General features: G+C 45.0%; 1 protein-coding gene across 1 annotated transcript; it reads left to right on the top strand.

Annotated features, from left to right (window-relative positions):
• Nucleotides 1-2079: 2079 nt before the first annotated feature.
• Nucleotides 2080-20860, top strand: LOC129850154 (serine/threonine-protein kinase Nek11-like; the record flags this gene model as incomplete). Its single annotated transcript, XM_055916703.1, has 7 exons — nucleotides 2080-2237; nucleotides 2642-2720; nucleotides 6314-6399; nucleotides 10104-10223; nucleotides 11728-11821; nucleotides 12655-12784; nucleotides 20724-20860. Coding segments are annotated over 7 exons (804 nt in total), but the record flags the coding sequence as incomplete, so codon positions are not given.
• Nucleotides 20861-21730: the final 870 nt, after the last annotated feature.

The raw sequence follows: 21730 nt of genomic DNA, 5'->3' as shown, positions 1-21730 counted from the left end.
TACCAGTGGTAACTGTACATGGCTTCCTTCAGCACCAGTGGTAACTGTACATGGCTTCCTTCAGTACCAGTGGTAACTGTACTTGACTTCCTTCAGCACCAGTGCTCCATGGTTTCAAATAATAGTCTTTTTGAGAAGTTATTCATGAAGAAGAATCTGATTTCTTGGAGAAAAATAAGTACAGCCGGTAGAACATAGTACTGAATGGAGACAAAAGCACTGGCAACTCTGCACTCTCCCTCCCAGCTGCCAGCAGCTTCGTTCCAACCCTGGCCTTCCTTCCTCCCTTCTTTCCCTATTCATCTGTTTTCAAGAGGAAATTACCACTAATCCCAGAGTGGGAGTGGAAAATTGGCTTATTTTATCCAACAGAGAGGAAGAGAGACGGACAGAGAGAAAGAGAACAAGAAGCCAATTGAGGAGATGGTGGTGATCTCAGACACTGATACACAGCCCTCTGGGTAGTCTGTTGCCTCCCACTCCTCACTCCGCAAGGCTCAGCGTCTCTTCCCATAGACCGCACTAATGAGAGAGGAAGTGGTCACCTCACGCCTCGACCGCTCTACTGTACCACGCACGGCCCGTTTAGCTGATCTCACAGGAGGAGAGGGCTCACTGTAGGTAATAAGTAAAGACAGGAAGTGGTCACCTCACGCCTCGACCGCTCTACTGTACCACGCACGGCCCGTTTAGCTGATCTCACAGGAGGAGAGGGCTCACTGTAGGTAATAAGTAAAGACAGGAAGTGGTCACCTCACGCCTCGACCGCTCTACTGTACCACGCACGGCCCGTTTAGCTGATCTCACAGGGGGAGAGGGCTCACTGTAGGTAATAAGTAAAGACAGGAAGTGGTCACCTCACGCCTCACCGCTCTACTGTACCACGCACGGCCCGTTTAGCTGATCTCACAGGAGGAGAGGGCTCACTGTAGGTAATAAGTAAAGACAGGAAGTGGCAGATGGACTTTAAGGTTTAGAAAGAGTACGAGGATTAGAGCAACAAGTAGAGTCACAACTCTGTTAGGTCACAATGAGACATTGACTGGTGATTGATGTTTGAAATCCCTGTAATACATGGTAGTCCACTCCTCTTCCCAATCCCTTCTTCTTATTTTATATCAAATAATACAATTATTACTTGATATAAAAACAATGGAACATTTGATATGGAAAATAAGATGGAGGCTTCCAGGGAAATGTAGATGATATTGTTTGTTTATCCTCCATTATATTATCTGGATACGTTCATATTCATTGTAGAATCACTCTGTCCATTTGTATTACTTGCATTGTTGTTCTGGTGTACTGCGTGGCAGGATGCAATAAAACAAGAGATTAAGAGAGAGTGATATTAAAGACAAAGAGGTGGATGATTGACAAATAATACCTTTAACTCTCTAACTTCCATCTGCTTCCTGTCATCGTTTGGTTATCTCTCTATTCCATCAAGAGTAATAACGGGAGCTAATATATTCATTCACATATGTCTGGCGGGCATTTATTATTCTCCCATCTAATCTGTTTATTCATGGCCACTTTCCTTTGATGCCAAACAACCTGCAGGAGAAGGGAGTTTTATTCCACCTCAGTATAAGATGTGTACAGTTCCATTACCAGATATGTTCATGTTCTCACTTCTTACTGATCTGTTTAGAGTCCATGTGGGGTATTAGTCATATTGGAAATATGAGACGACATTGATTTATCGATTCAATTCCACAGTAGATCAGAGTGTCAGGTCGCACACCCCTTCCAAGTGCAGTAATGAATATGGAATGGAATGACAGTTTTGATACAGTAGGTGACCTTATCACTGCTCAGATGGATGGGGACCTCAAAGGTTATCTCAACTGGCACCGACTGTTCCGTACGACTGGACTTCAGGTCAGGACCAGAGGATCCTGGTGCAGATGTATCCTTAACCAATGCAGGTGTACCCAGAGGTGTTGATGATATCACTACCATTGCAAACTGTGTGTGTGTGTGTGTGTGTGTGTGTGTGTGTGTGTGTGTGTGTGTGTGTGTGTGTGTGTGTGTGTGTGTGTGTGTGTGTGTGTGTGTGTTGGCTGATTGTGTGTGTGTTTCAGGGCTCTAGGCTGTATCCTGTATGAGATGTGTTGCCTGTCACACGCCTTTGAAGGACACAACTTCTTGTCAGTTGTGATGAAGATAGTGGAGGGAGAAACCCCCAGACTGACAGCCAGTTACTCTCTGGAGCTCAACACACTCATGCAAAGGTGAGAAGGCATTAGCTGGAGAATGTAAGGGTCAACTCAGTTACACATAGGTCAGAGTTCAACCCTCTCACATTGTGCTTCAAAGTGTACAAAAGGATAATACAGGATAAAGAGTCTCTTACCCTCCTTCAAACCCTAACGCTTAACTTAGCTGCAAACCCTAACGTTTAACTTAGCTTCAAACCCTAACCCTTAACTTAGCTACAAACCCTAACCCTTAACTTAGCTTCAAACCCTAACCCTTAACTTAGCTACAAACCCTAACCCTTAACTTAGCTTCAAACCCTAACCCTTAACTTAGCTACAAACCCTAACCCTTAACTTAGCTTCAAACCCTAACCCTTAACTTAGCTACAAACCCTAACCCTTAACTTATCCAGAACCATGTGCTATCTCTCTTTTAGGATGCTGGAGAAAACCCCGTCATCCAGGCTCTCTGCTGCAGAAGCTCTGAAAACTAAATTCATTGAGGACAGTATGCAGGTTAGACCTATCCTGGAAACATAACATATATCACAGCAATATAAATACTTCCTAAGGCTGATTGATTGGTTGATTGATTGGGGTGGCTCCAAAGGTCAAATGGGCCAGAATCCCAGACTAATCAAACCTACTGGCTGGTTGGATTTACTCAATGCTAAATTGACTTCCTGTCATAGTTCACTTTTTTCCACAGCACATGTTCTGTGTTCATAACCTTTTCTACCATGACAGGTTAGAAAGTCAGTATTTCATCTGTCGTCCACATTCTTATTGACAATTCACACACACACACACACACACACACACACACACACACACACACACACACACACACACACACACACACACACACACACACACACACACACACACACACACACACACACACACACACACACACACACACACACACACACACACACACACACACACACACTTACACACACACTCAGACAGGAATATGAAGCTCACTGAAACGTAAAGCCAGCTAAGCTCAAGTGAGATGTCAAATAATGTACTGTGTCTGACAAGCATGTACAGTGCCTTCGGAAAGTATTCAGACTCCTTGACTTTTTCCACATTTTGTTAGGTTACAGCCTTATTCTAAAATTGATTACATTATTCATTTTTCCCCCTCATCAATCTACACACAATACCCCATAATGACAAAGCAAAAATAGGTTTTTAGACATTTTTGCAAATTTATAAAAAATAAAAAAAACGGAAATATCACATTTACATAAGTATTCAGACCTTTTACTCAGTACTTTGTTGAAGCACCTTTGGCAGTGATTACAGCCTCGAGTCGTCTTGGGTATGACACTACAAGCTTGGCACACCTGTATATGGGGAGTTTCTCTTATTCCTCTCTGCAGATCCTCTCAAGCTCTGTCAGGTTGGATGGGGAACGTTGCTGCACAGCTATTTTCAGGTCTCTCCAGAGATGTTTGATCGGGTTCAAGTCCGGCCTCTGGCTGGGCCACTCAAGGACATTCAGAGACAAGTCCTGAACCCACTCCTGTGTTGTCTTGGCTGTGTGCTTAGGGTCGTTATCCTGTTGGGAAGTGAACTTTCTCCCCAGTCTGAGGTCCTGAGTGCTCTGGAACAGGTTTTCATCAAGGATCTCTCTGTATTTTTCACATTTAATCTCTGCCTCGATCTTGACTAGTCTCCCAGTCCTTGCCGCTGAAAAACATCCCCACTGCATGATGCTGCCACCATCATGCTTCACCGTAGGGATGGTGCCAGGTTTCCTCCAGACGTGATACTTGGTATTCATGGTCTGAGAGTCTTTAGGTGCCTTTTGTTAAACTCTAAGCGGCTGTCATGTGCCTTTTACTGAGGTGTGGCTTTCGTTTGGCCACTCTACCATAAAGGCCTGATTGGTGGAGTGCTGCAGAAATGGTTGTACTTCTGGAAGGTTCTCCCATCTCCACAAAGGAACTCTAGAGCTCTGTCCGAGTGACCATTGGGTTCTTGGTCACCTCCCTGACCAAGGCCTTTCTTCCCCGATTGTTCTTGGGGACCTTCAATGCTGCAGAGATTTTTTGGGACTCTTCCCTAGATCTGTGCCTCGACACAATCCTGTCTTGGAGCTCTATGGACAATTCCTTCGACCTCATGGCTTGGTTTTTGCTCTGACATACACTGTCAACTGTGGAACCTTATATAGACAGGTTTAAGCCTTTCCAAATCATGTCCGATCAATTGAATTTCACCAATGCGGACTCCAATCAAGTTATAGAAACATCTCAAGGATGATCAATGGACACAGGATGCACCTGAGCTCAATTTCAATTCTCATAGCAAAGGGTCTGAATAATTATGTAAATAAGCTATTTCTGTTTTAGTTTTTTTCCATTATGGAGTATTGTGTGTAGATTGCTGAAGTTGTTTTTTTAAAATCCATTTTAGAATAAGGCTGTAACGTAACAAAATGTGTAAAAAGTCAAGTGGTCTGAACACTTTTCGAGGGCACCGTATGTAAATGTACACATGACATGGATACACATCTGGTGGTCTGTGTTTAGTTTCTGCCTTGTGCAGTATGGTAACCTGACTGTACATGATGTATTCTGTTGAGCTTTCTTTCTGTCACCACTGCATTTTATCTATTGCATTTCTCTCTAGCACCTATTGCTGAATGCACATGTAAAGTATATGTATAAGTATGTGGCTATCCCCTTTTATGTCTGTATGCTAGCCTGACACTGTTGTGTCTCCTCCTCAGTAAACATGGTAATTGGTGGTGCCTGGCTGTTCTGTGTTGACATAAAACACAGTGGTTCTTTGATGTCTCTTGTTTTATCTCCTCCTCCTCCATATCTTCTCCATCTCTCCCTCCAGCTCCTCCATCTCTCCCTCCTCCATATCTCCTCCATCTCTCCTCCTCCATCTCTCCCTCCTCCATATCTCCTCCATCTCTCCCTCCATCTCTCCCTCCTGCTCCTCCATCTCTCCCTCCTCCATATCTCCTCCATCTCTCCTCCTCCATCTCTCCCTCCTCCATATCTCCTCCATCTCTCCCTCCTCCATATCTCCTCCATCTCTCCCTCCTCCATCTCTCCTCCTCCATCTCTAACCCCTCCTCCATCTCTCCCTCCATCTCTCCTCCTCCATATCTCCTCCCTCCTCCTCTTCCTTCTCCTCCTCCTCCATCTCTCCCTCTTCCATCTCTCCCTCCTTCATCTCTCCTCATCTGTCTCTCCCCCTCCTCCTCCTCCTCATCTCTCTTCCTCCATCTCTCCTCCATCTCTCCTCTCTCCTCCTCTTCCTCCTCCTCCTCCTCCATCTCTCTTCCCTCCTCCTCTTCCTCCTCCATCTCTCCTCCCTCCTCCTCTATTTCTCCTCCTCCATCTCTCCCTCTGCTTCCTCCATCTCTCCCCCCTACTCCATCTCTCCACCTCCATCTCTCCTCCCTCCTTCTCTCCCTCCTCCATCTCTCCTCCTCTTCTCTCCCCCTACTCCATCTCTCCCCTCCTCCTCCCCTTCTCCTCCTCATCCATCTCTCCCTCTATTTGTATTCAGGGTGTGGCGTGACTGGTGTTATTTGTCCATGACAAGTTTCTTCTATTGTCATGTGAATACCCTCCCTCCCTCCCTCCCTCCCTCCCTCCCTCCCTCCCTCCCTCCCTCCCTCCCTCCCTCCCTCCCTCCCTCCCTCCATGTACCTCTTTTCTCTTGTTGACAGATTTAAGTGAGAGAATGAGGGACATAGAGATAGGGCACCACCCTATATTATGCCGAAAGCACAGAGTTTCTAAAGAGAAAGAGAGGAAGAGGGAGAAAGAGAGAGGGAAAGAGAGGAAGAGAGAGGGAAAGACAGGAAGTGAGAGGGAACGAGAGGAAGAGAGAGGGAAAGAGAGGAAGAGAGAGGGAAAGAGTGGAAGAGAGAGAGAGAGAGCGAGAGAGAGAGAGAGAGAGAGAGGTAAACATATCAATGATGGTGAAGACAGGGATATACTAGTCTGTTAGTAATAAAGCAATAATATTGATAATGTTAACCTTTATCTCGCTCTTTCTTTTCTCTCTCTTTTATTCTCGCTCTCTTTCCCCCTCCCTTTCTTTTTCTCTGTCTCACTCACTCTCTACAGATCTTAAAACACAAGTTCTGTAGTCTGACACTGAGAGACAAGACATCGGCGGGAGAAAGAGACGCAGCACAGATATTGAAAGCGGTGTAAGGACATGCTCTATATTCTGTATGGTTTGTCTGTGGTTTGGGTTATTAAGAAGGAAGAGGGAGAACTAAAACCAGTATCATCCTCAGACAAGAAGAATGAACACTGGATCCTCAGTTTAGAGCTACGTGGCTGCAGTTACACACCAGTATCATCCTCAGACAAGAAGAATGAACACTGGATCCTCAGTTTAGAGCTACGTGGCTGCAGTTACACACCAGTATCATCCTCAGACAAGAAGAATGAACACTGGATCCTCAGTTTAGAGCTACGTGGCTGCAGTTACACACCAGTATCATCCTCAGACAAGAAGAATGAACACTGGATCCTCAGTTTAGAGCTACGTGGCTGCAGTTACACACCAGTATCATCCTCAGACAAGAAGAATGAACACTGGATCCTCAGTTTAGAGCTACGTGGCTGCAGTTACACACCAGTATCATCCTCAGACAAGAAGAATGAACACTGGATCCTCAGTTTAGAGCTACGTGGCTGCAGTTACACACCAGTATCATCCTCAGACAAGAAGAATGAACACTGGATCCTCAGTTTAGAGCTACGTGGCTGCAGTTACACACCAGTATCATCCTCAGACAAGAAGAATGAACACTGGATCCTCAGTTTAGAGCTACGTGGCTGCAGTTACACACCAGTATCATCCTCAGACAAGAAGAATGAACACTGGATCCTCAGTTTAGAGCTACGTGGCTGCAGTTACACACCAGTATCATCCTCAGACAAGAAGAATGAACACTGGATCCTCAGTTTAGAGCTACGTGGCTGCAGTTACACACCAGTATCATCCTCAGACAAGAAGAATGAACACTGGATCCTCAGTTTAGAGCTACGTGGCTGCAGTTACACACCAGTATCATCCTCAGACAAGAAGAATGAACACTGGATCCTCAGTTTAGAGCTACGTGGCTGCAGTTACACACCAGTATCATCCTCAGACAAGAAGAATGAACACTGGATCCTCAGTTTAGAGCTACGTGGCTGCAGTTACACACCAGTATCATCCTCAGACAAGAAGAATGAACACTGGATCCTCAGTTTAGAGCTACGTGGCTGCAGTTACACACCAGTATCATCCTCAGACAAGAAGAATGAACACTGGATCCTCAGTTTAGAGCTACGTGGCTGCAGTTACACACCAGTATCATCCTCAGACAAGAAGAATGAACACTGGATCCTCAGTTTAGAGCTACGTGGCTGCAGTTACACACCAGTATCATCCTCAGACAAGAAGAATGAACACTGGATCCTCAGTTTAGAGCTACGTGGCTGCAGTTACACACCAGTATCATCCTCAGACAAGAAGAATGAACACTGGATCCTCAGTTTAGAGCTACGTGGCTGCAGTTACACACCAGTATCATCCTCAGACAAGAAGAATGAACACTGGATCCTCAGTTTAGAGCTACGTGGCTGCAGTTACACACCAGTATCATCCTCAGACATGAAGAATGAACACTGGCTCCTTAGCTTAGCGCAATGTGGCTGCATCAGGACAGAGGGATTTTTAAGCATTTACCCAAACACACACTAATATTGCCATACTCTGTCCCTCTCCATAACCCCCCCTCTCTCACTCTCTGTCTGTGCTCTCTCTCTCTCAATCTCCCTCTCTCTTTCTCTCTCACTTCCCCTCTCTCTCTCGCTCTCTCTCACTCTCTCTGTCCTCTCTCCTCTCTCTCTCTCAATCTCCCTCTCTCTCTCTCACTTCCTCACACTCACATTTTCTCACTCACTCAGACATGGAAGCACAGTTAGTAGCAGCTGTCTCTTAAACAAACCAGACCGTTACTGATTGAAACTGGCACCAATCAGGGAAGGTGCCTGTCTTCATTAGCTTAGCTGGCCAATATGTCAGAGTAGCCAGGTGTAAAATGCTGCAGAGAAAGACCAGATTAGGTCTAGGTCTTAGCAATAGCCACACCCATCTCTTTAGGATTGACACGATCATGTAATTTGTTGCCTGGCAGACTGCATCTGTAATGACTTGCCAAGGTGCCTTGGTAGAATGTGGACATTGAGCTAGGTTTAGGGTTGGGTCTAAGGTTAGGGTTGAACCAGGATGTGGACATGGAGCTAGGTTTAGGGTTGGGTCTAAGGTTAGGGTTGAACCAGGATGTGGACATGGAGCTAGGTTTAGGGTTGGGTCTAAGGTTAGTGTTGAACCAGGATGTGGACATGGAGCTAGGTTTAGGGTTGGGTCTAAGGTTAGGGTTGAACCAGGATGTGGACATGAAGCTAGGTTTAGGGTTGGGTCTAAGGTTAGGGTTGAACCAGGATGTGGACATGGAGCTAGGTTTAGGGTTGGGTCTAAGGTTAGTGTTGAACCAGGATGTGGACATGGAGCTAGGTTTAGGGTTGGGTCTAAGGTTAGTGTTGAACCAGGATGTGGACATGGAGCTAGGTTTAGGGTTAGGTCTAAGGTTAGGGTTGAACCAGGATGTGGACATGGAGCTAGGTTTAGGGTTGGGTCTAAGGTTAGGGTTGAACCAGGATGTGGACATGAAGCTAGGTTTAGGGTTGGGTCTAAGGTTAGGGTTGAACCAGGATGTGGACATGGAGCTAGGTTTAAGGTTGGGTCTAAGGTTAGGGTTGAACCAGGATGTGGACATGGAGCTAGGTTTAGGGTTGGGTCTAAGGTTAGGGTTGAACCAGGATGTGGACATGGAGCTAGGTTTAGGGTTGGGTCTAAGGTTAGGGTTGAACCAAGATGTGGACATGAAGCTTGGGTTGTTTTTATTTTTTTATTTAACCTTTATTTAACTAGGCAAGTCAGTTCAGAACAAATTCTTATTTACAATGACGGCCTACCCTGGCCAAATCCTCACCCGGACGACGCTGGTCCAGTTGTGCGCCGCCCTATGGGACTCCCAATCACGGCCGGTTGTGATACAGCCTGGAATCAAACCAGGGTCTGTAGTGATGCCTCTAGCACTGAGATTCAGTGCCTTAGACCGCTGCGCCACTCGAGAGCCCCGGGTTAGGGTTGAGCTGATATGCGGACATGAAGCTAGGGTTAGGGTTCAAATCAAATCAAATGCTTACTTACAAGCAACAATGCATTTTTTTGACTAAAGAAGAAGAACAAAGTAACACAATAAAATAACAATAACGAGGCTATATACAGGGGGTACCGGTACCGAGTCAATGTGCAGGGGTACAGGTTAGTCGAGGTAAATCGAGGTAATATGAGGCTAGGGTTGAACTGGGATGTGGACATGAAACTACGTTGAGGGTTAGGCTTTCGGTTAGGTTTAAGGTTAGGGTTTAAGTTATGGTTAGAGGACAGTGGGAGACATATCTGAATCAGGGTCTCCAATTGATATTCCTCTTGATTAGATCGTCTCTTTCATATGTATATTGTTTATGTCTGATTACTGCCCATCTCACTCTAAATGACCTTGTTACATACATTACATGTTGAAAGAAGTATTTACATTCACATAGGAAGTGACCTACAAAAGGTAAATGCTAGAATTCAATCAAATCCACCACACTGAGGTGTTTACAGTGCACAGTATCTCTTTTTGCCATGGTAAATTCAAAATCCCATTAAAGCAGCAAGTGTTTTTAACAGTGCAGAGGTAATTGTGTGTAGGAGTATCTGACCTCTGACCTATCTTACTCGCCAACACTCCAGCCCTCCCAACCTCTGACCGTTGCCATTTGACCTTTGCCCTTTGAACAGGCAGAGAAAGGTGCACCTTCAGACACTGAGGGAGAAGTCAGAGCTAGACATAATGACCCCCAGGGAGAGAATGAGGCTGAGGAAGCTGCAGGCTGCTGACGACAAGGCCAGGAGGCTTAGGTAGGACACGCGCCCCCCCCCCCCCCCCCCCCCCCCCCACAGTTATTCGGTCCATGACCAGTATAGAGCCTGTGAGGTCCCGTTGGGATTCTTCTGGGGCTGATGCATGGCTGGGTTCCCTTTGAAGATGAAGAGAGATTTGTGTAAATGCATTCTCCCCTGCCCTAGTTTCCTTGGGCTGAACTGTGTTGGAGACCTGTCTACGGGGAACGGTACTGAGAGCGTCAGAGGGGTGTTGGATGGGAAGGACAACAGGCCAGGCAACAGGGCTATTGATGTGCTCTATGGAGTTCCAACTTTTAGCAGGACGCTGATAGTATACAAGCCATGACCTTCTCTCTATCCTCCTCTCCTCTCTCCCTTCCCTCTCTCTCCCTCTTCTGGCTCTCTCTCCCTCTCTCTCTCCCTCTCTCTCTCTCACTTTCTCTCTCTCTCTCTCTCCCCCTCTCTCTCTCTCTCTCTCTCTCTCTCTCTCTCTCTCTCTCTCTCTCTGTGGGTCTCTATCTACCTGTTTTGTTTCTTTCTCTCTCATTTTCTCTTTCTCTCTATCTCTGTCCTTCCTCCTCTCTCTCCCTCTTTCCCTCTCTTTCCCCCACTCTGTTGTTTCTGGTTGATAACTACAGTGTTCTGACCTCCTCGTCTTAATGATCAACATAACCCACTGCCATCTCACTTTTATACTGTGTTGCATCATTCATCTACAGGTAACTGCCAAGATAAAGGAAACCCCAACATAGTGTCTTAATAGGGCGTTGGGCACCACGAGCCAGAACAGCTTCAATGCATCTTGGCATAGATTCTACAAGTGTCTGGAACTCTTGGAGGGATGCGACACCATTCCTCCATGAGAAATTCCATCATTTGGTGTTTTGTTGATGGTGGTGGAAAACGCTGTCTCAGGCTCCGCTCCAGAATCTCCCATAAGTGTTCAATTGGGTTGAGATCTGGTGACTGAGACGGCCATGGCATATGGCTTACATCATTTTCATGCTCATCAAATCATTTAGTGACCACTTGTGTCTTATGGATGGGGGCATTGTCATCCTATGGGGGAATAGCCATGGTAGACAAAATAATTTTTTATACATGACCCTACGGATGTTTAACTCAGGAACCACACCTGTTTGGAAGCACCTGCTTTCATTATACTTTGTATCCCTCATGATCTCAAGTGTTTCCATTATTTTGGCAGTTACCTGTATATTAAGATATAAGGCACAGGGGGTGTGGTATATATGGCCAATATACCACGGCTAAGGGCTGTTCTTACGCGGGACGCAACGCGGAGTGCCTGGATACAGCCTTTAGCCGTGGTATATTGGCCATATACCACAAACCCCCGAGGTGCCTTATTGCCATTATAAACTGGTTACCAACGTAATTAGAGCAGTAAAAATAAATGTTTTGTCATACCCGTGGTATACAATCTGATATACCACAGCTGTCAGACAATCAGCATTCAGGGCTTGAACCAGCCAGTTTATAATATAATGTAACACTACAGGAGACTTGCTGAGGAGAAATACCAGGAAAACCACTTCCGAATGCAGGAGCTGAGGAGCCGCCATTTCGAGAAAGTCAGTTTGGACGTCTTGAATGTAAGAGAGACACAATTCTAAAAGTTGAATCAAAAGCTCTCTTAGGTGGGCCTCCCGGGTGGCGCAGTGGTCTAGGGCACTGCATCGCAGTGCTAACTGCGCCACCAGAGTCTCTGGGTTCGCCCCCAGGCTCTGTCGCAGCCGGCCACGACCGGGAGGTCCGTGGGGCGACGCACAATTGGGCTAGCGTCGTCCGGGTTAGGGAGGGTTTGGCCGGTAGGGATTTCCTTGTCTCATCGCGCTCCAGCGACTCCTGTGGCGGGCTGGGCGCAGTGCGCGCTAACCAAGGGGGCCAGGTGCACGGTGTTTCCTCCGACACATTGGTGCGGCTGGCTTCCGGGTTGGAGGCGCGCTGTGTTAAAGAAGCATTGCGGCTTGGTTGGGTTGTGCCTCGGAGGACGCATGGCTTTCGACCTTCGTCTCTCCCGAGCCCGTACGGGAGTTGTAGCGATGAGACAAGATAGTAATTACTAGCGATTGGATACCACGAAAATTGGGGAGAAAAGGGGTTAAAAAAATTTTTTTTTAAACTCTCTTAGGAAATAATGCATATAATTGGATGAAAAATGTTTCGTTTTTACCCTCTACGACTTTAATTACTTGAATTAACAAATTGTTTAAGTGCAATTAGTAGCCGGTTCTTTGGCCTGAGTTAAATTAAACTCTAAGGGTTCCTTCTCCGTGAACCTTGTTTGGTATTCCCTTATGGTCTCATTAGCCAATCACTCGCTTCATAATTGAAACTCAACCTAAAAAAACATTTGTCTTGTTAAAAAATTAAATAGATACTTATGACTAATTGAATTAAAAACTCCATCACTTCCATCCAATAGGAGAGTGCAGGAGATGCAGTCCACCAGACTGCACCAATCACAGCTGAGGACTACCGGTCACTGGGTTGCTCACAACCAATGGGAAGGCAGCAGCAGGACAAGATGCGAATGTCTGAGCCAGTGGGGCGTGGTGAGTATACTTTCTTCTTGTACCTTTTATTTCTGTTAACGATGACCTACTATAGGATCATGTTGTTATGCAATAAATATTGGTTGGCCTGCAGTACATCTTGGTTAGCCTGCAGTACGTCTTGGTTGGCCTGCAGTACGTCTTGGTTGGCCTGCAGTACATCTTGGTTAGCCTGCAGTACATCTTGGTTAGCCTGCAGTACATCTTGGTTGGCCTGCAGGACATCTTGGTTAGCCTGCAGTACATCTTGGTTGGCCTGCAGTACATCTTGGTTAGCCTGCAGTACATGGATGTCATAAGGTGAATGCACCAATTTGTAAGTCGCTCTGGATAAGAGCGTCTGCTAAATGACTTAAATGTAAAATGTAAAAATCTTGGTTAGCCTGCAGTACATCTTGGTTAGCCTGCAGTACATCTTGGTTAGCCTGCAGTACATCTTGGTTAGCCTGCAGTACATCTTGGTTAGCCTGCAGTACATCTCCATGCCACTGTTTCGGTAAAAAGCTGAGGGATGGGGCTGGAGAAAAATAACCACTCTCAAATTCATAGACAGGGATATGGATGCAAGGACATCCATGATATCAAAATGATAGTTGTAACCATGTTTTGAGGCTATACAGTTTTGTTTATATTGACTTTGTTTACAAACATGGGAGTAAAACAAGCTTATATTTGGTGTTCTGATGGGGTACGACAGTTAAACTAAGATCATGATGCATTTCTAAGTTATATTCTTCAAGAATCAATGGATACCATTCATTTATAAAATGTACTGCATGTAGCAACTGCAGAAAAGTTTGTTGAAATGAAACCTTATGTAAACCCCGATGAAAATGTTTCTTTGGCAAATAAACATCTGTTCCCATTATCCAAGACCACCTTAAAATTTATTGTGTGCTTGAATCTTCGCCAGACGCTCAGGCACTTTGGAGGAATACACACACACACACACAAACATGCACACGCACACGCACGCACACACACGCGCACGCACACACACACACACACACACACACACACACACACACACACACACACACACACACACACACACACACACACACACACACACACACACACACACACACACACACACACACACATATCTGTCCACACTGCCAATAGAAACATGCCATAATAAACAGCTAAACACCTTGTCTATAAACTGTGGGATCTAGGGAGGTTAGGAGATTATTGTCTGCTGTGCTCTGGGGACTGTTATTTAACCTGCGCCCAATCACACGCCCAATCAGGGCCGGCCCCGCACCCAATCACACACCCAATCAGGTCCGGCCCTTCACCCAAACCTCTCAGATCGGTGAAGACCAGAATGTAAGAATAAGAAAATAGGAGACTTCAACAACTGTTGTACTGTTGCAGCTGTAGTGCCCTTCAGGATTGGGGTCAGTTTAGTCTCGTGTTGATATACCTCCAAAATCACGCCATTGTCACGCCTCCCATTTTAGGGAACGTCGACGAGGCCCGGGTAAGTTTGAACTCATGTGTAGAAGTGGGCAAGTGATTTCAGTTGAAAATAATGTCTGCAATTCACGTTGGAATCCGTCATTAATTTAAATGACTATTCAATATCCAATATTCCTTGGTGAAAAAGCAGTCGAATGTCCAAACCCATAGACCAACCCCCTGCTTAACACTCGCCCCACTTCCACTTCACTGTGGGACCCCCATGGTGGGAGATCCAGGGGGTCCCTCAGATCTCCAATGTCCCAGATTCCCTCATCTCGGCTGGGATCAGAGTCACCGAGAGCCCCTGGTGGCATGAAACCTTTCCTACTCTGACAGACCAGCCATAAGGTAAAGCAGCCCAGGCAGTATCATCAAAGGCTGAGGAGCAGAGTGAACATGCATCACACAGTGTGCAGGAGAGAGTGTAACATAGAGGATGGCTCATAGTAATGGATGGATGGAGTGAATGGAATGGTATCTTCTCTCTCATTCCATTTATTCTGTTCCAGCCCGTCCTCCCCATTTACAGTGTCACAAGCCACCACTGTTATAGTACTACACACCTACACACACCCACACACCGCCTCAAGGTGCACACACACACACACACACACACACACACACACACACACACACACACACACACACACACACACACACACACACACACACACACACACACACACACACACACACACACACACACACACACACACACACACACACACACCCTCAAGGAGCACACATGCAAATAAGAAAGACAAGAGAAAAGTGCTTTGTTATTTTTACTAAACCACATTAAACCAAATCTCAATGGCCCATTGCCCCCTTTCCCCTTTCAACTGTAGACATGGTCTGACATTAAACATACCTCAAGCAGCCTCACTGGGGAATAAAGGCAAGTATTAGACAGAAATGAATTAGGAAATAAACATTGAATTATGCATGCCGATGACCTCCGTCCTTAGTATAAATAAACATACAGTATTACTGAGAGCCACAGGCAGTCACAGATGCAACATGCTCACAGGTTTCAACACAGTGTAGTAGGATATAGGGGTGAAAGAAGATTAGAGAAGTCAATCTCTCTCTCTCTCTCTCTCTCTCTCTCTCTGACAGTCCCAATTTGCCCAGTGAAGCACTTTTTCAAAGTCTCAGAACTCTTTGCAGTTGGTCTCAGAGAGTTGCAGAGTCTGTTGGACAGGGAGGGAGGATAGATTGACTGATGGGAGTACCTGGCCCTCTGTAACCTTGGCTGTGGTACTGCTGGTGCAGGAGGCCAAGATGAATGATACCTGGGGCAGCGGAGGGCACATGAATGAAACATTCTGGATTACAAAAACTGTTAGAGCTTGTTTGCATAAACGATTATTCTGGTCTGGTATTAACATTGCTAATTAAAATCAATGAAGCACTGAATCAGGTGAGATGGGACAGAAACCACGGACAGAAATCGCCATCAGGTTATCAGCACCAGACAGTGTGTGTGTTTGTGTGTGCAGTTGTGTGCCATTCTCTGTCGTGGAGAGTCTGCCGGCTGGTTGGACTGTGGGATGCCTGGTCATAGGTCACTGATCTGATCTGCTTCGGGCTTTGTTGGACTCGCTCTAAGAAAGCCACAAAAGGGAAGGCTTTTAGGAGGCTTATAGTTTGTGTGATGTAATCAGGGTATTATGTTGTATTAGTGTACTGTAGTTGTATGACTTGACTGAGACATTATTTACCTGGTTCCTTTATGATACTTTGGTCAATTTTTAGAGACCGCTTGTTTTTTTTTCTCCTTTTCATTCCTGTCTCTTTATCTCCTTTTCATTCCTGTCTCTTTATCTCCATTTCATTCCTGTCTCTTTATCTTCTTATGGCTGACGTCCCGTTAACGTGATCGACTTGATAACAGCCAGTGAAAGTGCAGGGCGCCAAATTCAAACAACAGAAATCTCATAATTAAAATTCCTCAAACATACAAGTATTTTACACCATTTTAAAGATAAACTTGTTTTTAATCCCACCACAGTGTCCGTTTTCAAAAAGGCTTTACGACGAAAGCACACCATCTGATTATGTTAGGTCAGTCCCTAGTCACAGAAAAACACAGCCATTTTTCCAGCCAAAGAGAGGAGTCACAAAAAGCAGAAATAGAGATAAAATGTATCACTAACCTTTGATGATCTTCATCAGATGACACTCATAGGACTTCATGTTACACAATACATCTATGTTTTGTTCGATAAAGTTCATATTTATATCCAAAAATCTTAGTTTACATTGGCGCGTTATGTTCAGTAATGTTTTGCCTCCAAAACATCCGGTGATTTTGCAAAGAGCCACATCAATTTACAGGAATACTCATAATAAACTTTGATAAAAGACACAAGTATTATACATGGAACTTTAGATAAACTTTTCCTTAATGGAACCGCTGTGTCAGATTTTAAAAAAACTTTACGGAAAAAGCACACCATGCTATAATTTGAGTACAGCGCTCAGAGCCCAAAAGAAGCCATACAGATATCCGCCATGTTGTGGAGTCAACAGAAGTCAGAAATAGCATTATAAATATTCACTTACCTTTGATGACCTTCATCAGAATGCACTCCCAGGAATCCCAGTTCCACAATAAATGTTTGTTTTGTTCGATAACGTCCATAATTTATGTCCGAATACCTCCTTTTTGTTCGCGCTTTTAGTTCCAAAATCCAAATTGATGACGCACAGGCCAGACGAAAAGTCCCAAAATTCCATTACAGTTCGGAGAAACATGTCAAACGATGTATAGAATCAATCTTTAGGATGTTTTAAACATAAATCTTCAATAATGTTTCAACCGGAGAATTCCTTTGTCTGTAGAAATCCGATGGAACGCAGCTAACTCTCACGGGGGCGCACCTGAGTGAGCTTGTGGCACTCTGCCAGACCCCTGACTCAATCAGCTCCCATTCCCCCTTCCTTCACAGTAGAAGCATCAAACAAGGTTCTAAAGACTGTTGACATCTAGTTGAAGCCTTAGGAAGTGCAATATGACCCCATAGACACTATATATTGGATAGGCAAACCTACAAACCTTAGATTTCCCACTTCCTGGATGGATTTTTTCTCAGGTTTTTACCTGCCATATGAGTTCTGTTATACTCACAGACATTATTCAAACAGTTTTAGAAACTTCAGAGTGTTTTCTATCCAAATATACTAATAATATGCATATCTTAGCTTCTGGGACTGAGTAGCAGGCAGTTTACTCTGGGCACGCTTTTCATCCAAGCTGCTCAATACTGCCCCTAGCCATAAGAAGTTATCTCCATTTCATTCCCTCTGTCTCTTTATCTCCATTTTAGTCCCTCTGTGTCTTTATCTCCATTTCATTCCCTCTGTCTCTTTATCTCCATTTCATTCCTTCTGTCACTTTATCTCCATTTCATTCCCTCTGTCTCTTTATCTCCATTTCTTTCCTTCTGTCACTTTATCTCCATTTCATTCCTTCTGTCACTTTATCTCCATTTCATTCCCTCTGTCTCTTTATCTCCATTTCATTCCTTCTGTCACTTTATTTCCATTTCATTCCCTCTGTCTCTTTATCTCCATTTCATTCCTTCTGTCACTTTATCTCCATTTCATTCCTTCTGTCACTTTATCTCCATTTCATTCCCTCTGTCTCTTTATCTCCATTTCATTCCTTCTGTCACTTTATCTCCATTTCATTCCCTCTGTCTCTTTATCACCATTTCATTCCTTCCGTCTCTTTATCTCCATTTTAGTTCCTCTGTCTCTTTATCTCCATTTCATTCCTTCTGTCACTTTATCTCCATTTCATTCCCTCTGTCTCTTTATCTGCTTCCCCCATTTTTAGTAGCCATATTTCTCAGAAGATATGGTTTTGTCTTGAAGGATTAAGGAAAAGTCTTTGGAAAGTGTACAGATTTATGTTGGAGATAGTCCCGGTTTGAAATTGAACTTTTGTCTCCAATACCAGTCAACACTGTATATTACAGGCTTCTGCGGTAGATAGGAAAGAAACAATTATTGAAAATGAAATAAAAGTGATTTCCACTCTCTTCCACACATTTTCTGTCTCGCTCCTCGGTGCTCTCTGTCTTTCTATTTTTCTGTCTATCTCTCTTCTCTCGCTCTCTCTCTACCCGTTTCCCTCTCATTCAGGCAGACAGTAAGCTGCTGCAAAAGTAACTCAACGCCATACAGCTGTCACTCTCTTATTTTCCTATCTCTTTCTCTTGTTCTTTCTCCGCACCCTTTCTCTCCCCCCCTCCCTCGCTACTTCACTCCGTGGAGAGGAGTCCCTGGTCAGGCTGGTGCTCAGGTGCAGAGAACTAAGTGAGAAAATGGAAGTGTTCAAGAGAGGGATGTTCCCAGTAGCACAGACATCCACCACAGCTGTTCCCCAACACTCCCCCAACCCACACAACCACCACCAGCACACAACTGCTGGAAATATCTCAGAGAAAGAAAGTGAGAGTGAGATACAGTATATCACAAAAGTGAGTACACCCCTTACATTTTTGTCAATATTTGAGTATATCTTTTCATGTGACAACACTGAAGAAATTACACTTTGCTACAATGTAAAGTAGTGAGTGTACAGCTTGTATAACAGTGTAAATTTGCTGTCCCTTCAAAATAACTCAACACACAGCCATTAATGTCCAAACCGCTGGAAACAAAAGTGAGTACACCCTAAGTGAAAATGTCCAAATTGGGCCCAATTAGCCATTTTATCTCCCCGGTGTCATGTGACTCGTTAGTGTTACAAGGTCTCAGGTGTGAATGGGGAGCAGGTGTGTTAAATATGGGGTTATCGCTCTCACACTCCCTCATACTGACTGGTCACTGGACTTTCAACATGGCACCTCATGGCAAAGAAATCTCTGAGGATCTGAAAAAAAGAATTGTTGCTCTACATAAAGATGGCCTGGGCTATAAGAAGATTGCCAAGACCCTGAAACGGAGCTGCAGCACGGTGGCCAAGACCATACAGCGGTTTAACTGGACAGGTTCCACTCAGAACAGGCCTCGCCATGGTCGACCAAAGAAGTTGAGTGCACGTGCTCAGCGTCATATCCAGAGGTTGTCTTTGGGAAATAGACGTATGAGTGCTGCCAGCATTGCTGCAGAGGTTGAAGGGGTGGGGGGTTAGCCTGTCAGTGCTCAGACCATACGCAGTACACTGCATCACATTGGTCTGCATGGCTGTCGTCCCAGAAGGAAGCCTCTTCTAAAGATGATGCACAAGAAAGCCCGCAAACAGTTTGCTGAAGACAAGCAGACTAAGGACATGGATTACTGGAACCATGTCCTGTGGTCTGATGAGACCAAGATAAACTTATTTGGTTCAGAAGGTGTCAAGCGTGTGTGGCGGCAACCAGGTGAGGAGTACAAAGACAAGTGTGTCTTGCCTACAGTCAAGCCTGGTGGTGGGAGTGTCATGGTCTGGGGCTGCATGAGTGCTGCCGGCACTGGGGAGCTACAGTTCATTGAGGGAACCATGAATACCAACATGTACTGTGACATACTGAAGCAGAGCATGATCCCCCTCCCTTCTTAGACTGGGCCGCAGGGCAGTATTCCAACATGATAACGACCCCAAACACACCTCCAAGACGACCACTGCCTTGCTAAAGAAGCTGAGGGTAAAGGTGATGGACTGGCCAAACATGTCTCCAGACCTAAACCCTATTGAGCATATGTGGGGCATCCTCAAATGGAAGGTGGAGGAGTGCAAGGTCTCTAACATCCACCAGCTCCGTGATGTCGTCATGGAGGAGTGGAAGAGGACTCCAGTGGCAACCTGTGAAGCTCTGGTGAACTCATGCCCAAGAGGGTTAAGGCAGTGCTGGAAAATGATGGTGGCCACACAAAATGTTGACACTTTGGGCCCAATTTGGACATTTTCACTTAGGGGTGTACTCACTTTTGTTTCCAGCGGTTTGGACATTAATGGCTGTGTGTTGAGTTATTTTGAGGGGACAGCAGATTTACACTGTTATACAAGCTGTACACTCACTACTTTACATTGTAGCAAAGTGTCATTTATTCAGTGTTGTCACATGAAAAGATATACTCAAATATTTACAAAAATGTGAGGGGTGTACTCACTTTTGTGATATACTGTATATATATATATATAGAGAGAGAGAGAGAGAGAGAGATGTGTGTTGTCCAATGTGCTCTGGAGAGGGAAAAGGATACACCCTACATTTCAATGCTGTTCTCCGTGAAGAAAATGGCCCCCATAGTATTAGTCTTGCGTTATCTTTACTTCAGTGTTGTGAATCAATCAGGCTTGTATTATCCATGATCCATCTCTCTGTATTCTCCCTACATTGCGTCACTTATTTTGTTTTTGTTTGTTCCCCACTGTGTGTGTATCTGTGTGTGTGTGTGTCTGTGTGTTTATGTGTGTGTGTATCTCTCTCTCTGTGTGTGTGTGTGTGTGTGTGTGTGTGTGTGTGTGTGTGTGTAGAGATCCCAGAGGACCCTCAGACTGCAGAGGTGTATTATTACATGGATGGATTTGAGTCCTGCACTGATGAAGAGGAGGAGGAAAGAGAGGAAGAGGACACCCTGACCTCAGAAACCCTCTGTCATACCTATGGACAGGTGAAGTGTGTGTGTGCATGCGTCCGTGTGTGTGTGCATGTGTGTGCTTGCATGAGTGTGTGTCGGTGTATGCAAGCTCTGGAGCTACTTGAATTACTTCTCCCTGCTACTTGAATTACTTCTCCCTGCTACTTGAAGACTGAGACAGAGACAGACAGACCGACAGACAATCAAGTCCTCTCTCCTGTGTGAAGACAGACATAGAGCCAATCAAGTCCTCTCTCCTGTGTGAAGACAGACATAGAGCCAATCAAGTCCTCTCTCCTGTGTGAAGACAGACATAGAGCCAATCAAGTCCTCTCTCCTGTGTGAAGACAGACATAGAGCCATTCAAGTCCTCTCTCCTGTGTGAAGACAGACATAGAGCCAATCAAGTCCTCTCTCCTGTGTGAAGACAGACATAGAGCCAATCAAGTCCTCTCTCCTGTGTGAAGACAGACATAGAGCCAATCAAGTCCTCTCTCCCGTGTGAAGACAGACATAGAGCCAATCAAGTCCTCTCTCCTGTGTGAAGACAGACATAGAGCCAATCAAGTCCTCTCTCCTGTGTGAAGACAGACATAGAGCCAATCAAGTCCTCTCTCCTGTGTGAAGGTGAAAGGGGGAAAGTTCCAAGGAAGGATGTGGAGATGTGTGGCCCTTTAGAGTGGTACTGACAGCTATCAGTGTCTCTCAGCCTTTTTCTCAAGTTGAAAAGCTTTTTTATGGTATCTCTGGTGGCAACCATTGAATAAGCATACCATGATTATGAATCCATTATTTAGAGTTGGGTTAAAATGTTGTCAATGTAACATCTGTGCCTTTATGATGCCATACATGTTTTCATAAAGTAATGCAGTCATTTATGGTGACAATAATGGCACTTTACCT

Source organism: Salvelinus fontinalis, unplaced genomic scaffold (genome assembly GCF_029448725.1).
Source record: "Salvelinus fontinalis isolate EN_2023a unplaced genomic scaffold, ASM2944872v1 scaffold_1851, whole genome shotgun sequence".
Lineage (NCBI taxonomy): Eukaryota > Metazoa > Chordata > Actinopteri > Salmoniformes > Salmonidae > Salvelinus > Salvelinus fontinalis.
The sequence above is the reverse complement of the archived record's forward strand: the minus strand, read 5'-3'. Positions and strand labels throughout refer to the sequence as shown.